The sequence below is a fragment of the Syngnathus acus genome, chromosome 16 (assembly GCF_901709675.1).
Source record: "Syngnathus acus chromosome 16, fSynAcu1.2, whole genome shotgun sequence".
Classification (NCBI taxonomy): Eukaryota; Metazoa; Chordata; class Actinopteri; order Syngnathiformes; family Syngnathidae; genus Syngnathus; species Syngnathus acus.
In genome coordinates, this window is record NC_051101.1 from 2647754 (window position 1) to 2667976 (window position 20223).

Here is a 20223-nt window from a genome sequence, read left to right on the forward strand (position 1 = left end):
TATTTATTTTCTTGAAGCAAAACATGAATAAAGTTTGTCAACTGTGTGTTGCACAAGTCCAAGAGCTGCTTTTTATTTCTGAAATTCGGGACAAAAAAGACACAAACACAAAATGTACACTCGCTAATTTGGTCACGGTACCTAATAATACGATTTCTATCCACCAGTGGCCAGTTTGGAAGAGATAATACTATATTTGGTCCAAGAACAGAAATCGGACTTTAGGATAAGAGTGCCGGTGTGCGTGCGCAAGTGAGCGGCCGGCACGTGGGTGGGCCGCCGCTGCTGCTGAATACCAAAATAACTCTCATGCCCCAAATTCCACAGTGGGTGCAGATCACCTCCTCTTCAGATACAAGCTCCAAAGCAACAGTCTCTTCATTAGGTACACCTGCCCTATATGCAGGTGGGTTTACCTAATCCTGTGTCCAACAAGGAATTGTTGCAACGAGTGGAAAATCTCTTTGGTTGTTTTCCACTTTGGGAAGTAAAAAAAAAAAAAAACCATTGGCGCCAAAATCACTGTTGTGGTTGCACAAAAAGGTTCAGTGCACAAAATGGTTCCTTGCTCCACTTCTTGGTGCGTATGCAAGCCGTGTTCTGTTGCTGACCACTCCCAAATGGAAAAAGAGAGCAACCTACTTTTTCCCCTGGTGAAAGAAGAGAATCTGCTTCTTTTGGTAGCTTTGGCCTTGACGTTGTGGGCCACGTGATTAACTTGCGTCACTTTTGGTCAATTTGGAGTTGGCGCGACCTGGACGGGTGTCCGAAGCGTGCCCAGAGAGAAAGGTGTGCTTGTTTGCATTTTCTTTGGGCGCCTGTCCGGATGCCGGAGCCGGCGTGGCAATGGCGGCTGCTCCAGGAGACCCGGAGAAGAGGAAGCTGCTGCTGTTGTTGGCGTTGTGGTTGAGGTTGGCGTCGTGGGCCGACCGCGAGTCATCGGCGGGGTGCTGCTGGGCCAGCTGCTCCTGAAGGCGCCGCACCTCCCCAGCCAAGAGCTCCAGGGGGTGACGGTGATTGGCGCTGAGCGGGTGCGAGAAGGCCTGCCGGAGCAACAAGCGTTACTAATTGAGGCACGGCGTCTATTAGTTGAGAGAAAAGCAAATTTGAGGTCTGCTTTTTTTTTTTTGTTGTTGCAGAAAACCAAATTGATGCTCTGGAAGCTTCCATCAGAAGCAACATTTGAGCGGATTTCCTCCATCAATTCACTCCCCTCAAAAGAAAAGCACCCACTCGCCGCTCACGTCGCCATGGAGACGGCACCAAAGAGACTTGTCGCCGATTGACGGCTGAAAACGACGGTCAGATACTCGATGCGTTTGCGATCAAAGCTGTGAACGAACCGGCTCAGAGGCTCGCAGCTACATTTGATTCAGGGTACAATTTTTTTGTTCATCAATTCTACCCCAAATGTAAAAGAGCAGAATGTGTTGGTTGTTTTGCTGAATCTGGTTCAGTCGGGCCACAATTTCCAGCTGTGCACGTACCTGAGCATGCAGCGCTCCCCGGTGGTAACACTCCCTCCACAGGCCTACGCAGGGACCCATGAGGAGGGGCAGCAAGGGCTCGTAGGGGTCCAACTCAGGCTTGACAGGGGTCTCGGCCAGGGAGAGGGCCTTCAGGAGCCTCTCCAGCCCAGGGACGCTCTCGCAGGATGGCGCCCTGCGGTGGCTTTTGCGGTACACACCCGAAATGCTGCCCCCTGCGCTGCCTCCACGCCAGGGGAGCAGGTTGACAGGACATGAGAAGACGCCCCGGGAAAGGAGGAACACGGAGCCGGGGATGGCGTCGCTGGGCTGGGGGAGGCCAGAAGAGGACGGCAAAATAGTCACAGTGGGGAATAGAAAAGAAAAATGGGAGCCTTCATCATTGAGGTCACAATCAGATTAGATTTCCTTCAATGATGGGCTTTATTCCAAAATCAATTCATTTTTCCTGACCCCAAAATTCTATACCTCATAAAATTGTGTTCATTTCATACAAATCAAAAAGTAAATGTGCTTTTTAAGAGCCAATCCATGCCTGTTTAGTACAAGTCCCCACGCACTGTGGTCATCTGACATGTTTGAATATGGCCATTAGGTGTCAGTGTTGCACAGGGTTTACCCGGCGTGCGTCCAGCTGGCTGTTGAGGTTTCCGTTGAGCAGGGGTGCCGGCGCTGGCGTCTGCGCAACGGGCTGCGTGAACGCCGCCTGTCGCTGCTCACAGTACTGCAGTGACCAATCCCACACGGGTGGCAGCGGCGGGTCGGGCGACTCCAGGCTACTATCCGGGTGAAGCGGTTCTCGCCAGCCGCTGACGGGCGTGTAGCACTGGCCCACGTTCTGGGGAGGGAGGGCGGGGCCACAGGTGGCAAAAGGAGCCGTTTGAGCGAGTAAGGAATCGAGAGCAGAGATATTGGTGGAACGAGGAGGACCGGCAGGTGAGGTGGGGTGTTGCCAGTACCTGCGTGCGTCTGCACCTCTCCCGTTGGGAATTGGCCAGGAAGGTGGAGAAGAGCGGCAGGTGGGCGCTGTCGTGCAGCGCCAGCAGGAAGTCGTCAGTCAGCTGGAAGCGTGCCGGATACTGCGACCACAGCTGCCTCACGCAGTCCAGGAAGAGCAAGAAGACGGGAGCCTGAGGACACCCGCGCCCACAACACACACGCACGCAGATGAGCATCTGGCCAGCAGCTCTTTTCATTGGCTTTGTTTTTCACCTCCTCTTTGTCGTTTTCCCGATGAAAGTTGGTGCGGCTGTAGAAGCGGTGTCCCGCCGCCACCCACTCCTTCTGCACCAGGCTCTGGAAGCCCAGGCGGCTGCGGCAGTGGGGGTCGCACATCACCTGGACCAGGCTGGACACCAAGCAGCTCATGTCTCGGTCCTCCGCCTCTGCACACAAAAAAAAAGAAACAAAAGACGCCTTTGAACGCATTTCTTTGTGACAAACGAGATCAAGGGTGCAAGCTGTTGTCATTTCCAAAGTTGACAATGTACTGGTTCAAATTAAAAGGGCAGAAACCAAGTTTGTGATATCCAGCCCTTCTGCAATTTAGTGGGCAACTGTTGTGCGAATAATTGAGACGGCCCACGTCGGCGTAGTGGAGCGTCTCACGTGACTCACCTTGCAACGCCACCGTCATGTGACCACTGCGCAGCAGGCACGCCACCTCCGAAGCTTTCTTTAGACACCACCTACACGCCGCGCATGGGAGACAATGCCCGAGCTTTATTGGCTGTCATCGCACCACACGTGCATCCATCCATCTCTCAATTTTTACCCAGTGCTACTTGAGGGGGTGGGGGGCATATAACCTGATCTATAAAATGCATTTTTCAGCTATTGTGTGCGGGTCTGGAACGTTTCTTCAACAATACCTGCGGTCCGTTTGTAATTTCCTATTGAGGCAGACGATGATGATGAAGATGATGGCGGTTACCTTGTGTAGTCCAACCAGCGAGTTGCTTCCAGCGTGGACAGCCACTTGTCATCAGGCACAGTCACAGAGGTGGAAATGTCTGCGCAGGAAAAACACTCGAGTTACCCTTCCGTGAAGAAACATCAGGCTTCTTCAAAAAAGATTCGTGTTCTGCACGTCATAACCGGGACCTTCGTTGCTCGAGCGTATCTTAACCTTGCTCGTTGGCAAACGGGATTACGCAGAGGTTTACGCGCGGCGGCACCCACCTCCGAGACAGAGCGCTCGCAAGCGGCCATGCGCCAGCTGGATGTCGGCGGGCGAGGGCAGCTCCTCGCCCAGCTCCACCACCACGCACACGGACGAATGGCAGCCGAACAGGATGAGCTCCAGGTGTCTAAGCGACACACACGTTACTGTTGCTAGCATGCCATGAACAAAAAAAACCAACCAAACTGCAACTGTGCCGGGACTTGGGGCGTACCTGATGTCGTCCTTCTCGTGGTAGATGTTGTTCTGGAAGCTGGCCATGCGCAGGAGGTCGCTGCCACGCGGGTGGCGCCAGCACCAGCGCTGTCCCAACAACACAATCGCAAATCAGTCCGACGGACCCATTCAGGCGCAAAAAACAACTCCCTCTCATGTCCTCCTCAACCAGAAGGAGAAACAAACGCTTAACCAAATTGACACAAGCGTGTGCCTTTGAAGGCAAGCTCGCTCATACCTTAAATTGGGACCGACATGAGGCACAAACAACAAGCGAGGCAGAACTCGACTCACAGGGATGCGTCCGTCGTTGAAGTGGGCAAAGCTTTTCTTTAACTCCGTGTCCAGAACCTTCTGCGGGACAACAATGAACCTCGGAAGACTAAAGAAACAAAAAGGCATCAAAAAAAGAGGAGATAAAACATGTTTCAATCAATTAAAAAAAATTCCATATTGACAAGTAAAGCAAAAGATTATTTCATGAAAGGTTCCAGTATTTGTGTTGCAATCGCTGCTACTTGGATTAGCACTAAGCTAACGGGGCTCCTCTTAATTATGGCCATGTCGTTTTTGTCTTTTAAATGCACAAGAGCTCAAATGGTGGCTCGAGTGTGGGGCGGACTGGCGGGACCCGATCCTACCTGGTGGACATCTCGAAGCGGTCGTTGACGGAGCTGACTCTCCAGCCGGTGGCACTGCAGCGCTCCAGCTCCCGCTCCCATTCAGCCGCAGTCTCGTGCCAGTTCATGTGGGCGTCCCGTCGCCGGTTGCTTAGAAACTGCTTCATTTCTGCAACGAGCAAACACTGATCAGCCGGAGCGTGTACCCGGGTACAAAATGGAGTAAACCTTTTGGAGGCTTCTTTCAGCCGAGGCGTTTGTATTATTTCAACGACAGCCGAGCGTCCGTACCTACGCTACCGAGGGCGGCGTTCTGGAAGGACAACATGGCGCCTGGCTTGAGAGGCTGGTAGGTTTTGGCGATGGTATGCGTGATCTAAAAAAAACGAGACGAGACAGTCAGCCTGTGAGGACAGCAGGAACACACGCGGGAATTACGCACACCTCGATGACTTGGGCATCAGGGGTGAGGCGGTCAAAGAGAAAGCAGATGACTCGTAGGTCGCGACAGTAAAGCACCAGCTCCTCCGGAGTGAACTTGAGCCAAGTGTTGGGGCTCACCAGTTTGGTCCGGTTTGGGCCCACTACGCAAACAAGAGAGGGGGGGGGGGTCATTGACAACGTCAACACTTTGCAACTGAAGTTTCCTTCACTCACCGACGACGACCTTCTCGATCGATGCCAAAGCGATGTCGTGATCACCCAAAAGGATCGTCTCAGCATTGTCCTGCAACAGAAGATTATTTTGTGGGTTGTTGCCAATGCCGATCTTGACTCATCTTATTGTCATGACGCATTGCGCTGACGTCGGCTTTGGGGGCATCCTGCGGCACAAAGGCCACTCGGAATTGCGTGCAGAAGAGCGTTCCTGACAGCCAGCCTCTCCCTTCCCTCGCCGTTAACTTCTTCCTCACCATGACGGCCCTCTGTAGCACGCATTCGCCTGCAAACGGTGGACAAGGGGCCGAGGTTAAACGCTGCACGCAAAATAACAGACAAAAACAACACAACGACAAAAAAAACACTTCAAAAACTCCGGCCCAATGTGGAATTGTACGGCCCTGGCGGAACCGAGCTCACTCCATCATGACTTGAAGGAAATCCAAAGCCCAAACAGGAAAAGGCTCAATTTTGCGAGGCCTTACCCTCCTTTGCATCTCGTATCGCGTACCATCGCAACCCGTTAGAATGCGCCACGTTTGTTGAAAAACCTCTGGTGTTCAAAAATGCCAAGGTTGGCTTGTGTGTGAAAGAGAAAAATTCCAGGTCTCTCGTGAAATAAGATAAGCCCCTTGTCGCCAGATAAGATAAGGACAAGGCCTCCCGCTGAAGGTCGTGTGAAAACGAGGCGGAGAAACAACAAATGAACAAAGGTGAACTAGAGCAAAAGGTTTGCGCTCCGTACCTGGAAGACAACGTAGTCCGAAGACATCTCCACCCCTGGCGCTCATCCTGCTCTGATTCAGCATCCGCTCCTGTGGAGACAAAGACCCTCCATTACAATCTCCAGGAGCAACTATTTAACGAGGTCACTGCGCAATACAGTTAGCCGAGTTGCTAATGATGCCGTAATGATTTCTTAGTAAAACCCAAAGCCACAAAGGTATAACTGCAGCTCCCCCATTGCTGGAACATCTGGAGCCACTCAAGTTTACTAGAAAGTCCCAGCGAGAGGCGCTTTTGCATTTATGAGCGAAAATCGCCATTTTACGGACGGCGACGCCACGGTTTGATTCTTTGGGTGGTCACGCAATCGTTTGGCTGTAGAAGTTTAGATTGATACTGTTTTTAAAATAAGAAAAACACAGATGGAATGTTAATTTTGCACAATGAAACCCAATCCAAAATCCAGTGCTTGTTAGCCAAAGTGCCATTACAATGCAAGTCTGTTCATTCAAGACCACGTTTCATAGTAGCTTCAGTGTTGTCCCTCCAGTCAAATCCAGCTGGACACCAAACAAACTTCTTACAAGCTCAAGTCAAGCGCAAATCTCTTTAGTGCTGCCTAATTGGCTTTTGAAGGGCGTCAGTCATTTTTTGCGCTCCCAAAAAAAACATCTAAGTTCATTTCATTTCATTCCCCGGACGGCGCTAACAGCTGCTTGTTATCTATTGGCCCTCCGCCGATCAATAAAGCAAAAGAGGGAGCGGAAAGCTGCTCTCATTGCTGCGCCAAAACACTCTCCAGGGGGAGGATGAACGTCTTATCAGGGGGAGCTCAGATGATGCTGATGAAGAAGTCGAAACTCGACTTCAAAGCGAAACCAAAGGAAGGCCGCAGGATGGGCCTTTGGGACTTTGATGGTTGCAATTATTTTTCTGTTTCCTTTGACAGTTTGGGGTATCACAAAAGAATCTTTTTAAAAAAAAATCCAGCAGATGTAGCCCAATTTTTGCAAAAGCGTTTGAGGAAAAAAAGTGAACTCTAAAAATAATACAAGCGGCTCATTCAAGACAAAGAAGAAGCGTCTCGGGCTCAGCACGGAGAAATTAAACATGCAAAGCCATCTGAGACAAAATTGGCCTCCACTCAAGCTTGCGCGTGCACGTCGGCGTCTTCCAGATCACGTGACACGCCATATTAGCATAAAACGAAAGCAGCAGATTGGCTCGCCACATCTCATTTACAAAGGTAATCGAATGCTTGCAAAATTGCTCGATTGCAGTCGCCATGACGACGCCGGCCAGATGTGTCCCGTCCCCTCCTCCTGAGCGCACGCGCGGATGCCAAAGGCTTGCGTAGACAAGCATCTGTTAGCGTTTCCCCCGCGGCTGCTGAAAATAACCACAGAGGAAGAAGAAAAGAAGGAACTTGGATGGCTTGCCTTCTTCGGCCTCTGACTCATCCTGCTTCTTGGCCTCTCAAACAAACACAAATGTACAAATAAAGCGCCTGGGTGGAAGCTACAGAGGCAACTCACACTTCCCACTAGCTCAATTGCTCCAACAGCTGATTCATAACAATAGAACCATCAGAAAACATGCATCCAGACAAACATTTGAGCACAAATATAAACCAACATATAGAATATATACAAATGCATTTACAGTGTGTATACACACACACACAAACACACACGCACACAATTATATACACGTTTAACACACTAATAAGCACACAAATATTTTGTACATACCATATACAGTACGCAACTACATTCACATGAATAATTGAGGTGCAACGAGCCATCTAATAAATTCACAAATGTTTACAGAACTTTTTTAAATATTGTTCGAGACCTTGTCGAACTTAAAATGGTCGAGATGGTCTGAATCGGAGCCTTTCAGAGTAAAACCTCCAATTTCTGTCCGCATTCATGAAAGCAAAATGATGAGCTCTGTTTTTAATCAGAGTAAGACATTTGCAAACATATACCCAGACTTTCTTATTCAAGCAAGAGTTACTGCCCGACAACACTTTTTCCACGCAAGTTGGTTCGCTGGATGGAGTTGGCCAGTTGCTTACCTTGATGTCCGTCCCCATCTGTCGGACTTTGAATGTGCTTTTAGATCCAGTCAGCATGGTTGGAAATCCTCAAAGACATCCGTTGTTGAAGGACAAATAAAAAGTCTCGCTAAAGTCGTCTGAGCTCCGTGTTAGGTAGTGATTAAAAAAAGGAGGAGGTGACAAAAAAAAATGTGAATGTGGCTCCTAAATGTGTCTCCGGTGGTCATCCTCCGGCGTTGTTGACACCGGCGGCGGTTCGCACGCAGCCCGCGCCCGCCGACGATACCGCCACTCTTCTCATCACCATGGACGCTCAAAAACACTACAAAGCGCAAGAAACTCTCGGCGGCGTCGTCGTCGGTTACAGCTGCTCCATCCGCACACGACAACAGCTCGCTCGCTCGCTGGCTGGCTGTTGACGCCTTCTTGGCCAGAACACTTGAAGGGAAAAGACACGTCCAGCTCCTTAAAGGGGCACCACACCCGGAAGTGAAGGCATAACGGGGCGGCGATGTTTTTTCTTACCAATAAACGCAACAAAAAAAAAAACGAATTACAAATGAACATCTACTTAATTGTGCGAATGCTGGAGGTGTACCATTGCCACAATAGAAAACAAGTTTTGTATCATGATAATAGCATAAATGTAAAACAAATTACATTTCATATTTGAATGAGTTTCACGTTACAAGTCACAGTGAAGGCAGGAGTATTTGGAGTCCAGTATGATTGTTTCGAGATTAGTTTAGGTAACCTTTCATTCATTCATTCATTCATTCATTCATTCATTCATTCATTCCCCCGAACAGTTTATCCTCACTATCCTCCATTATTTGCTGGAAAACTCTGGACAAAGCTCTGTCTCATACACAAAAAATGTTTTGGCGCCCTCCGGTGGCACCTTGATGACAATTACCTATCGTCAACTTGATTAGTTATTGCTTATGTAATAGTAAGTGCTTTGGTGTCAAGTAAAATTTAAGTAAAATTATTTTATTTCTTACATTAAATACTGAAATAATTTAATCAAAAATAAATGTTGAACTAGTTATCTAAATGTTTATATATAGATTGAAATATTTTCGTTGTATTTTTGTATTAATAAAATGACAGCAGCACTAGTCCTAGCGGTTATAACATGTTTGCCTGCCAGTCGAGAGGTTCTGGACTCAATCTTTTCTCAGGTTCCTTCCTCCCTCCTTGAACATCATCCGAGTCTAGTTTCACGCGCATATGAAAATCATTAGCCAAGTTTTTTTTTTTATGCTTTCGTTTAACTGACTTGGGAAGAAAATAAAGTGATGTGCCAAAATTCTCTTGGTTCGCTACCTTTTTGCGAGCCCTCGGCATGTCTGGCTCCTCGTCTCTCATGCAAAGAAAAGTCCAGAAACTCGCGAAGAGCAACAAAGCACTTCAGAGACAAGAAAGTAAAAGTTGCTCTAATCCAACCGTCCCGCTGGTGCACACGTGAGTCTTTCTTTCTTTCTCGTGTGCGACGACGATCATGAGAGGAACGTCAGGATTTGGAATTTTCGCCCTTCAATATTACATAAGGCTCTCGGATATCTCGGATCCAAAACAAAACGCTTGCAGACACACGAGCTGCCAGGCATCACGTGAGCTGCATTCAAGAAGTCAATCAGGCCCGATCGGCCGTTCAACACGAAACAGCAAGATGCTGCTACCGCCAATGGCTCAAGCGCACTTGGGGAAAATATGCACTATAGAGAGTCTGTCAAAAACCTTTTTTTTTTTTTAAATAAATAAATAATAATAATGACAGCACGGGACGTGCTGGTTTTGCTAGCAACAGACTCCAAAGGGACTCAAATCCTTTTGCTTTGGCAACATCACACTTAAAGCCACACATTCTTCAAATACAACGGAAATTTATTCAAATGATGCAAAACAAAAATCCAAAAAGAAAGTCTGAATTATAATAACCTAATGTAAATAATTATTTCATCAAATCCGATTCTCTTCCTGTCCAGTGTCCACATTGCACACTGGACAGCCTTCGGGGTCCCTAAAAAGAATGGAAACAATAAAATTAATGACAAAACCGCACACATTTGGTTAAACATGGGTCGGCCTTTCCATGCACAGTCCCGTTTGTCCTTTCTGCTGTAGAAAAATAGAACAATTCTCAGCCGTTTTGTTTTAGTGGAGCTGTAGAAAAAATGCAAAACGAAAACGGGGGGGAAAAAGGCAAACACCCAAAGGAAATCTATGAGGAGCGATCTGGCGAGATATAAAAATGTCACCTGCATAGCGCTCGATCGAAAGGGTCAGTAAACATTTGGGACTTTTTACAAACGTACAAAAATAACTCGACAAGCTCTCTTATGCCTTTTGGTTTGAAATAGAAAACAAGAGCGTGCGTTTCGTGACATTACACCGGCCAAGTCGTTTAAACGGCAGCTCGTTCTTTGGAGGATTCACAACAAAAAAACAACAGCAAAAACAGTCGCTCACTTTTAAACACACGGTGAGGTGGGGGAAATGGCGCCCCCTGCCAGGTGTGGCAGTGAACTGCAAGCTACTCCTTTTTGTGCTTTAAACCAAACGAAGAAAGTCAAACCCGAACGGTCGCTGTCCACTCGTGAAGGACAACTTTTGGCATACGAGGACTGCTTTTTGCTCCAAACCCTTAAGAGCATTTATTGGCCATCAAGTTTCAGATCCAACATGGACTCGTACTCTTTGGTGTCATTATTACGACATTTCAGTGAGCCACTAAAACAGCTGCATCTTACCAGTCAGCTTTTTTTGCTATGGTTGTCGGACATATTTAAGTCGAGCACTGGGCACGTTGGTGCTTCTAGTGGAGTCCAGGGGGCCACCACACCCGGTAAAGTTACCAGTTACTAGAAGGGTCCAATGACCGACCAGTAGGCCAAAAGTGCTACCAGTAGCGGTAAAACAGCTGTTCAATTAGCGCACCGAAATGTCTTATTAGCGAGGGCAAGGAGCTTCAGAAATGAAACGGAACCCTTGCCGCATGTCTGCTGCCGTGAACGCCGTGGTGGGAAAATGCCGCTTCAGACCAGCACCAAAGCCACGGGGGAGGTCCTGACCAAAAGTGCTTGGATTTGTGCAGGGACGGGAAAGCGACCAACGTGCCCCAGAACTTTGCGGAAAGCAGCGAGCGGTAAAGCGCAAAACTAACAGACAAAGTAAAAAAACCCGGCCGGCCTCGGCGGAAGTTGCGGCACTCGGGAACCGAGACTGTGTTGGTGCTTTCGTTTGACTTCACTATGCGTAGAGAGACTTCACTATGCGTAGAGAGTTTTCGGTTCTTCCTCCTTAGCCCGTCTCCTTCTCAATGCGGAGGACCAGCGGCTCTTTTCTTGCCTATGACTTCAGCTGGATATGGACTAAGGGCTCCAACAGCTTATTCCAAAAGGAATCCAGCATGAGGTGCACGTACTTGCAAGACATCTCCCTGAGACGGGAAGCGGTAGTGGGCTAGCCATTTGTGCCCCAAGTGAACTGAAGAAGGCCACGTGTCTGGGGCGATCCAGATCAGAACCTCTGGATGGCGGGCACCGCATCCTTGGTATTGCGGTAGCAGGAGGAGCAGTAGTTGCCCGTCTCGGGGAGTCCGTAGTAGACGCAGTTGGGGGTCCGACAGAGTTCGGGGAGAGTGCCCACGCTACCCAGGGAGTAGTGGCGCATTGACGCCAGCGCACTACCGGGCTCCAGGAAGCTGTTGGAGGAGCCGAACCCCGTACAGTTTGGTGGGTACGAGGGTACCGGATCTGGATTATTAGATTGAGGGGGATTAGGATGGTTAAGGGAGCTCCCCTGCGCCGCGGAGCAGTGTCTTGGAAGGGTGATGTACGATGGGTAGGTGGCGGGCGAGCCGCCGGCCAACTGGCGCCGATTATCCATGTAGTGCGTGTGGAGGTGCGCCGCCAAGGGCGGCTGCTCTATCAGGGAGGGCCGCGGGATGGGCATTGTGCCAGAGTACATGGCGGGGCTCAGCAGGGAGCCCTTGAATGAGGCAGACGAGTTCTCGGCCGGCTCCGCCGCTGGCAGCCCATTTTTGGGTGACGCTGCAGCGGCGTAGGCGGCGCCCTTGCGCTCGGCCTCACGCCGCTGCTCCTGCTCGGCCCGCGAGCGCTCCTCCACCTCTGTGAGGTAGCGCTGGATCCTCTGTTTCCGCAGCGGGTGCTGGTTGTCGGTGGTCAGCATGCCGGCGAAGACAAACTTCCTCTCGCCGTGCATGGCAGCCTTTATGTTGCCTAGGCTGGCCTTGACGTCAGCGCCGTACTTGTTGGGCTCGCCCTCCGAGCTGCCGCCCGTCCCATTGAGACGCTCGCTACCCAACGAGGGCGAGCCCTTCCCAGAGTCTTCGGACAGGTGGGGCGAAGGAGGGGCGCTGTCCTTGTCCACCCCGAGTGAGCCCTTCTTTTTGTGCCCACCCTCCTTCTTACCGTGTCCGCCGCCCCCATTCTTGCTCGTCATGAGATTGCCCACGTTCCGTTTCAGCTTGCTACCCAGCGTCTTACCGAAGCTGCCCAGCTTGTTGGCCACCGACTCTGCCCTCTTCTTCTCCTTCTCCTTTTTGGCTTTGTCTTTTTGATCCATCGGGGGCGTGCCGCCGTTTGAGGACACGGATGAAGTGGATGAGTTGTTCTTGGCCAAGGGCCCGCCGCCACCGTTGACCGCGGATCCCGCGGGGCCGGCGTCTCCGTTGCCGTTGGAGCTGCTGCTGACCGACTCCTTGTCCGACTCACCGGAGTCGGGAGGTGTGCGGGCATCATCTCCGGCCGACGCGGTGGGCGACTCGGGCTGGGCCAGTGGCGCTTGCTGGAAGAAAAGCAAAGTTATGCTGAGGGTGCCGTCCTTTTTTTTTTTTCTGGATTTTGCCCTTTCCTGACCAAGCATGTCTACTGAGAGCAGAGTGTGTAAATTGTGCGAGCAGCCGTCCTCACCTCGCAGGGCAGCGGCAGCCATTTGACGATCATGTAGCTGTGAAGCATCTGCAGCTTTGCTTCCAAGGACAGAGACACACTAAAAAGTAGAAAAGTCAAAGTTAAGTTCGATTGCACCACGTGGCCAGCATTTGCAAGTGGGGGGAAATTAAGGATCGGATCAAGTAGTGCTTTGGCGCCATCTTCTTCAACATCTAATAAGAACCATCAAATCATCTCTACTGGAAAACAGGCGTGCTCTCGGGCACAGGAATAGCTTGTTTGTGTGATCTTATTTAGCAGGCTACTCGCTGATAGAAACTACTTAGAGCTAATCTGGTGAGCAAGTGTCGCTAATCGGGAGTCGGGGATCAATCTCTAAATAGGGACGTGCTGCTACGTCCTTACACCCTCAAAGGGCGGCTGGGTGGTGCCGAGTTTAGTTTTCAAACAATAGAAAACAAGTCAAAGATTGTAGAATGAAGTTGAGTTTTAACACCTCCATTGGTATCCTGGAGGAAAAAAAAGTCATCTGAGAAGCAAAGCGAGGTTAATGAGGAGAATGAAGGCAGCACCTGCCAAGCTTCTTGTTGTTGGTGTCGTCCTTGCCCCACTGCCAGTCTTTCCCCGGATCCACAGCAAAGTGCAGAGGAAGCATTTTGTGCTCCGAGTCGGTGAGCGGGATCACCACTGCACCACAAAAACACGCTCGGTCATGTCACAGAGTTACACCAAATACTTTCGGCCCGATATCGGCACCGGACTCGAGTGTATAATATTTTTTCCTCGACTTTTCACTTTTACTCCCGACATTCGGGAAAAGCCAAATAAAGGCAAAGCACCTTGCTCGGCCGAGCCGTCCGTCCGCTCCATGGGTACCAGCGCCGAAAAGTGTGCCTGGTCGTAGGCCAGCACCAACGGGGAGTGGTGGCAGGTGCCGGGTGCCACCTCCATGGGGAGGAAGATTCCCCCGAACGGGATGGGGGCAAACGCTGCGGTGGGACAAACAAGGACGTGGCTGAATCACCCGCAATCCACGTTGGAGAGAAACAACGTGGCGCCCGGATCTCACCTTCTCCACCAGAGTCTCTCAGCATGGTGTCGGCCACCACTACGATGGGTCGCTTGAGGACGTGGGCCAGCACAAAGACGTGGAACTCCTCCAAGCTCTCGTAGACGGGCTCATCTGACGACTCCCCCCTGGAGGCGGGCGGGCGTCAGTGTCAGCAAAGGCCGCACACTTTGTGGTCCGCTCTCGCTCACCTGCTGTTGACGTGGCTGCCGTAGCTGACGCGGGGCTCGCTGGAGGCCAGCTTCAGCAGCTCGTTCCACTCCTTTTGCCACTCCTCCTCGCTGTAGACCAGGCCCGACTGCAACAGACCCACGCGTTTACACTTTGCCGATAACAGCATAGGGTCGTGTGTGAAAATGAGCCCCACAAATCCCTGACTTGAAAGCCCCTCAATTTCTTTCAATCCATTTTTTGGCTGGTGACATGAGCAGTGGATGTCAACTTCAATTGCGGGGAGTGAAAGGACGGCCCGGTGCAATTTCAACAAACGGGAACAAACAGAAAGTCAAACAAGCGTGCGTGGCTGCCTTGTCGTGATAAAGACCTGCTCAACCAGCAGCGCAAACCTTTTCTCATTTTTGTGGTGACAGACGTTTGGAAGCTCTGAACATGGAAATGAGACGGCGACGTGTGCAATCTCAATATTTCCTTGTTTTTACAGCTCTTCTCTGAGAAAAACTTGCTGTTCTTCGAAGTTAGAATGTTTAAGCGCCACTTGTTAAGTTTCACATCTATCAGCATTCATGATGACCTTTTGGGCAAGAAGTCGGCTCACTATTTGGCAAGAAGTAGGCGTAGTTCTGAAATTCCTAAAAGTCTTCTTCGAAGTGTGTTTCTCGGGCTGTGTGCGGGGCGGACAGACGGATGGACGGACATACCTCTTTGTTCTGCTGGGTCAGCTGCCACCTCCAGCGGCGCTTGAGGGCCTCCTGCTCGCGGCCGCAAACCATCTGCTGGTGCAGCGCCTTGCGCAGCGACAGGTCGCGGTCGTGACAGCCCCACATGCCTGCGCTCACACCCGCAAAAAGAGCCACTCAGTCACATACGCAAGCACTTGCAGTCATTGGCCAATGCAATGAAAGAAAATGTTGCAATGCGAGAACTGACCGAGCGAGGCGGCGTGCAACAAGCAGTTTCCGTCTCCGGTGGTCGTCAGCGGCAGCAAACTCTGACAGTTGGGAACCGCTTTGGTCCACCAGTTCAGGCGCCCTGCACATACAATCAAATCTCTGGTTTGCTTTTGTGGAGAACAGTTGCGGTGGCTGTTGCGAGGTGGTCGTACCAGCATGCTCCAGGGCCACCATCATGGATTTCTCAATCAGGTCCCTCTCACTGACTTGGAAGTCGTCCTGGTACATGCTCAGGTCGGGCAGCTGGAAGGTGGACTCGGGCGTGTTCAGCAGTTGCTCGTCATCGCCCCCCGCGGGGACAGAGGCGGGCGCGTGCGCCAGGGAGGCCGCCGCGGGCGAGGGGTCGCGGGACGGGACTCCCCTCGTCTGACGCTTTTCGGCAGCTGCAGAACATTAAGTAAGCTCTCATCTTTTCAGCTCGGGCGGGAGGGTGTGTGTGTGTGTGTGTGTGTCCGACGGCCTCACCTTGGGTCGCCACGTCATCTTGTCTTTGCAGTACGGGCCGTGCGAGTCGGGCCATCTCTTTTTCTGGGGGCGGCTGCGTTCTCTCCTGGGGAAAGGAGGACATCAAGTTTAAGTTCTTACGTCGCCCCCCTCGGCCCGGATGATGAATTACAACAACATTTAGATACGGCACGGCGGGCGCCTGCCCACCCGCCTCCCTGCCGTGTGATTCGACAGTGGATATTGAAAACAAATAATTGATGAACAAGCTAGTGGACGCCGTCAAGGCATTCCCGTGGGTTCCACCAAGAATCTACTCTGAGTCTGTGTTGTTCCTCTCTGCCTATCATGACGAATAACATTTTCTGTCTCTGGCAGCGTGTAACGTTCCTGCTCTGGCAAACACGCACACACACACACGCACGCACACCAGGCTGATGTCAGATATTCCGCACACACCCAACGTCGGCCCGCGGCATGCCAGCGAGGCCTCGGCTGGGTCACAAGAATCCGCCAAGTGGAACTTCCCTATTGTAGCCTCCTTGTCTGCACTGATGGCTGGGAAACACAAACAAACACACACACACACAATTGGGTAACCCCTTATAACTGAAGGCAGCATCTGAAGGATGATCCTGGGTGATTATTTATTCTGTCCTGTGATGTCAATAGTGATTCCTGCTCTCGATTGCTTCAGAAAACGAAAGCTGACTGCAATGGCGAATGACAATCGGGTGTGGCTAATCCACACCGATTGGGCACAATTCCAGCATTTGTCTTCTTTGCGATCAAACAAAGGCTCAATTCTCAGCGATTCTCATACGCAGTTTTTTTTCTTAAATAAAGACTGGGACAGACAATGGTTAAAGTTTAGCTCGCTTTACTAGCTTTGGATTCCACCTTTGAGTTCTAAAACAGCCCGAATGGAAAATGCGAATAGAAAAAGTTGTTGCCGGAGGACATACCAGGTATCGTAACAGCTAAGTGCCGCTTGGGTACATATCGGCAGTTGCACCATCTCCTCCAACCTGCTGCGCAAGTTGCAAGGGCTAATTACAGAAAGAATCAAAACGCAAATGAAGCGGGGCCTTTCAAGACAAATGAGTCGGAGGTTGAACTTCTCTGGGCTTTGTTATGTTCTTATTCTCCATGTTGACGGCCATCACCCAAAATTGCAATGGCACAGCATCCAACATGGCGTGGCCCCGCTGTCTTACCTCGCTTCAACCAGACATTAATTAGAGGCCGGCTGGCGTGTTTTTGCAAAGCTTTTTGTTGACAAGCTAATTACGGGTTGAGTGTTCTTGCACTTTCAATTTTGTTTTCATGTGACATGGCCAGGCTTTGCCAAAGGTGAGACCAAAGTAAAGGGGAAAAAAATGTCTGTCCAACTTAACATTTTCAAGGAGCCATTGTGGAAAAAAAAAAATGGCGCTTGTTTGTTTTTTAGTGTAACAGAAGAAAATAAAACAAATGTTCTAACCTTTTCACAATTTCATCTTGTACTGGATCAGTAGGAAATTGAAAGCTAGGCAACAGAACTGAGTTTGTTTTAAACGACGGCCCCAATATTTGGAGAATTGAACATTTGATGGCATCTTTGCATATTCAAAGAAAACCAGATTTTGCATTTGCATGATGACGCATGTTGAAGATCGGAAGTGCGGGTTGGCGACTCACGTCTATCTTTCCGCCATCGCCAACTTCTCTGGAAACGGAGTAACGTGCGATGGGAAAAAAGTGAAGCTGAGACCAAGCCAATTCTAAATTGAAATTTGTCAGATTTTTCATTTAACATTGTTAATTAATTAGTTGTGAATTGTGTCACCTCAACAATGAATTACTCTCCGAGCTCACTCGCAGCCAAACTAGTTGCTGCCGCTCCTGCACACTTGAAAGGCGACTCAACGAGTGGTTTGTCTTTTCCAAGGCCCCCACGTCCGGCCTGCGTCTCAAAAAGCTGAGTCGTACCCGGCCCAACTTGCGGCAGCCTTGTGCCACACATGCACGTCGAGCAAGCAAGAGACGCGGCCACACTTGGGTGTGTCTTCATCATCAGCACGACAGCTCAAACAACCAGTCTGACATGTGCTAATTCCGAGACACGCAGTGGAAAGGACACGAAGTGATGAGGAATGCAAGGACAGCTCCGGCCAATAAGAAACAAGTCAAATTTGATCTGAAATTCCAATCGGGGAAGATTTCCCTTTAAATGGAAACCAGCATTCATTTATGCACTTTGCAGCTTGCCAAGACGGGCTGTGGAAGGCAAATTTTCACTCATCCAACAGAAAGACGTTTGACATTATGTTATGCAAATAAAAAGGTATGATTTTGGTCTCCCATGACTCGATGAAGACGGCGAAAGAAATGAGAACCGGATATCCATCCGGCACAGCAGATGTGGCGTTTCCCCATCTGTGCCTTTTAGAAAGAAGCCCAACAAAGCGGGATTGTTGTGAGACTGTGACAATTGAGTACAATTTGTGGCTGCCGAGTCCACCTCTGCCCTGCTCACCACTCCCGCTAATTCTTTCACTTTCTTTTGTTTCGGTGTGCGTGTGAGCATGCGTGCGTGTGGAGTGTGCGTGCATGTGAGTCCATGTGTGTCCTACATCTTCTCCTTGTCAATAATTGAAGAGTGTAACACAGCCTTGATAAGCCAGGAAAGGCTGATGCACTTGTTTTATTGCCTAGAGCCGAAAAACAAACCGACAAGACAGTCAAGTGAAGTGAACTCTCCGCTCACCCTCTTAAATCTGGATTACATCACCGGCAGACGTACGCGTCCACCCATCCCAGTCCAGCCAGTGCACTTGGACGGGTTGGGGGGGGGTCAAAAGGGAGCGAGGGGGTCATTTTAAAAGTACCAGCACAGCTGACGCGTTTGCCGCGAACACAAGTGCTTTGTCCTAAACGAGCGCCTGTAATAGTGGAATGTGGGGATGTTTGGAATCGTTTCTTTGGAGGAACAACGCTTTCATTAAAAAGATAGGCGTTGGAGCGCATGGGCTGCATGTGAGTCTCACAACTTTACCAACGCGCGTTAAATTCCACCGAACACCCAAAGAGTGGCCCCCAAAAACGCTTTCATCTTTTTTTATGTTTACTGAACATTTTCGTTTTGTGGCTCGTTGAAACTGCGGCTAATCGGCAGCTAGCCTAGCTGTTAGCTCAAGGAGAGCTTCCACTTCCCCGGCAAACTGCTTCTTACCTTGACCGGCCCCGCAGATGTTTTCATGCTTCCCGTGCTCCTACTTTCCTCCTCTCGATGAAAATGGACAGCGCTTAACTTTAGGGCATCTTCTCGTGGCGCAACTCGGCGTCAAATCCCCAAGGCGGACCATCAGCCGCAAAGTAATTTCCACTCCACTTACAACAACAACGTCAACCCACTCTAGGGGCCCGCCCACGCCACGAGCCGCCCAATCAGTGACGATAACGTTTTCCGGTGACACTGATACGAGCCAGTGGTAGAGCGACAGGCGTTTGATGGACGCTGTAGTTGACCAATGGGGATGGGAGAGAGCAAAACAAGTGCTTGCTGATTGGCTTGCAGTGAAATGGGGACAAGAGGGTGTTTTCCCAAGGTCAGCCTATGAGCGTGTTCCCGCTGGGAGAGTGACAGGTGCTTCGGAGCATCCGAGCAGTACCGGGTGATGACCTCATCCTGGATATCAATCTCGCGTCACTGGTAAATAATCAAGTAGGACAACGGCAATAAACTGAATAGCTCGAGAGCAATGTGAGGAAAAAAGTATTCTATAGAAAAAAAAAAACCCATTCTTCCAAATTCTATCAAGACAAATTCGCTAAAACACACAAACAAAACATTCAAAAAAGATATTAAAAATATTTTACATGAAACAATCTATGGCTTACAGGGGTAAAGTTGACCCGGAAAGAAAAAATACTGAAAAGGGTGACGCGACAGGATGTCAACAATAGCAAATGCCCTCTAGCGGCCGGAAGAAACCCCTACAATAGCTGCAGCAGCTCTATTTCCTTCGTTAAGAGCCAAATTGACTGCCTCTAACTTAAAAGCGGCATCATATGCATTTCTTTTGTTCCTCTTAATGAGGGTTTGTGTATGAAAGCTCCAGTAATGTCCGTCTTGATCTCGTTCAGTCTCTTGTTCGTGTCAATTGTGCACTATTTGCTTGGCGAACGGACATGCCATCAACACCACTCTTCTCCCCAGCGACCGTGTGTCTGGTTACTTGTCCCTCCGCGCCACAGCGGTCTACAACCTTTTTAGTAACGAGTGTATATATTAGACATGACAAAAATTACAAAAAATCCGTGGATAAGCCGCATCGGACGACAAGCCGCAGGGGTCAAAGCTTGTGCAAAAAGTAGCGGCTTATAGTGTGGAAAATTTAGTACATATTAATTTGTTACAAAAAAAAAGATCCAAGTACAATTTTTTGTCTTTTAAAAACGTAATGTTGCTTACAAAACAAAAACATTTCCTCGCAATAAAATTCTAACAAAAATATGACAAGCCGCTTGAGCAAGTTATCTTCGTGCTTGGAATTGCCACGGGAAATACTGAACAACAAATTGTATTGTAATCAAAGAGGAACGAGAAAGCAGGCAAATTCACATCACCAGCCTTAATGACTACCGGCCAGTCGCACTCACCCTGGTGGTGATGAAGTGCTTTGAAAAGCTGGTACGGGGTCACATCACATCACTCCTGCTC

General features: G+C 49.7%; 2 protein-coding genes across 4 annotated transcripts; both read right to left on the reverse strand.

Moving 5' to 3' along the window:
• Positions 1–46: 46 nt before the first annotated feature.
• Positions 47–9606, reverse strand: mtmr11 (myotubularin related protein 11). Of its 2 annotated transcripts, none has more exons than XM_037273197.1 (17): positions 9283–9606; positions 5911–5980; positions 5312–5448; positions 5163–5232; positions 4950–5089; positions 4797–4881; positions 4527–4674; positions 4180–4267; positions 3884–3972; positions 3669–3796; positions 3421–3499; positions 3105–3175; positions 2700–2872; positions 2447–2617; positions 2107–2325; positions 1488–1796; positions 47–1043 (listed from the first exon to the last, which is right to left on the reverse strand). In XM_037273197.1, exons 1-17 carry the CDS (start codon positions 9322–9324, stop codon positions 714–716), a joined length of 2349 nt encoding a protein of 782 aa, XP_037129092.1. In that variant the 5' UTR covers positions 9325–9606; the 3' UTR covers positions 47–713. The 2 variants fall into 2 exon arrangements, with proteins under 2 accessions (XP_037129092.1, XP_037129091.1); XM_037273196.1 differs by lacking the exon at positions 9283–9606 and adding an exon at positions 7972–8446.
• A 978-nt stretch (positions 9607–10584) lies between these two features.
• otud7b (OTU deubiquitinase 7B) lies at positions 10585–18920 on the reverse strand. 2 transcript variants are annotated; one of them, XM_037273194.1, is made up of 12 exons: positions 18733–18920; positions 15982–16076; positions 15540–15624; positions 15227–15457; positions 15052–15153; positions 14823–14950; positions 14136–14242; positions 13945–14072; positions 13715–13864; positions 13448–13562; positions 12894–12972; positions 10585–12768 (listed from the first exon to the last, which is right to left on the reverse strand). In XM_037273194.1, exons 3-12 carry the CDS (start codon positions 15592–15594, stop codon positions 11479–11481), a joined length of 2385 nt encoding a protein of 794 aa, XP_037129089.1. In that variant the 5' UTR covers positions 15595–15624; positions 15982–16076; positions 18733–18920; the 3' UTR covers positions 10585–11478. The 2 variants fall into 2 exon arrangements, with proteins under 2 accessions (XP_037129089.1, XP_037129088.1); XM_037273193.1 differs by lacking the exon at positions 15982–16076.
• Between the last annotated feature and the right edge of the window lie 1303 nt (positions 18921–20223).

Bases quoted from the DNA above. Each gene is read 5' to 3' on its own strand.
- otud7b (XM_037273193.1), bottom strand. From the start codon at position 18,759: ATGAAAACATCTGCGGGGCCGGTCAAG. The intron at 13,865-13,944 runs GTGAGATCCGGG...GTCCCACCGCAG, and splicing joins GAGAGACTCTGGTGGAGAAG to CGTTTGCCCCCATCCCGTTC. The intron at 13,563-13,714 runs GTGCTTTGCCTT...TTTGTGGTGCAG, and splicing joins GGACGGCTCGGCCGAGCAAG to TGGTGATCCCGCTCACCGAC.
- mtmr11 (XM_037273196.1), bottom strand. From the start codon at position 8,028: ATGCTGACTGGATCTAAAAGCACATTCAAAGTCCGACAGATGGGGACG. The intron at 5,233-5,311 runs GTCAGCGCAATG...CTTCTGTTGCAG, and splicing joins AGGATGCCCCCAAAGCCGAC to GACAATGCTGAGACGATCCT. The intron at 3,797-3,883 runs GTACGCCCCAAG...TGTGTCGCTTAG, and splicing joins CACGAGAAGGACGACATCAG to ACACCTGGAGCTCATCCTGT.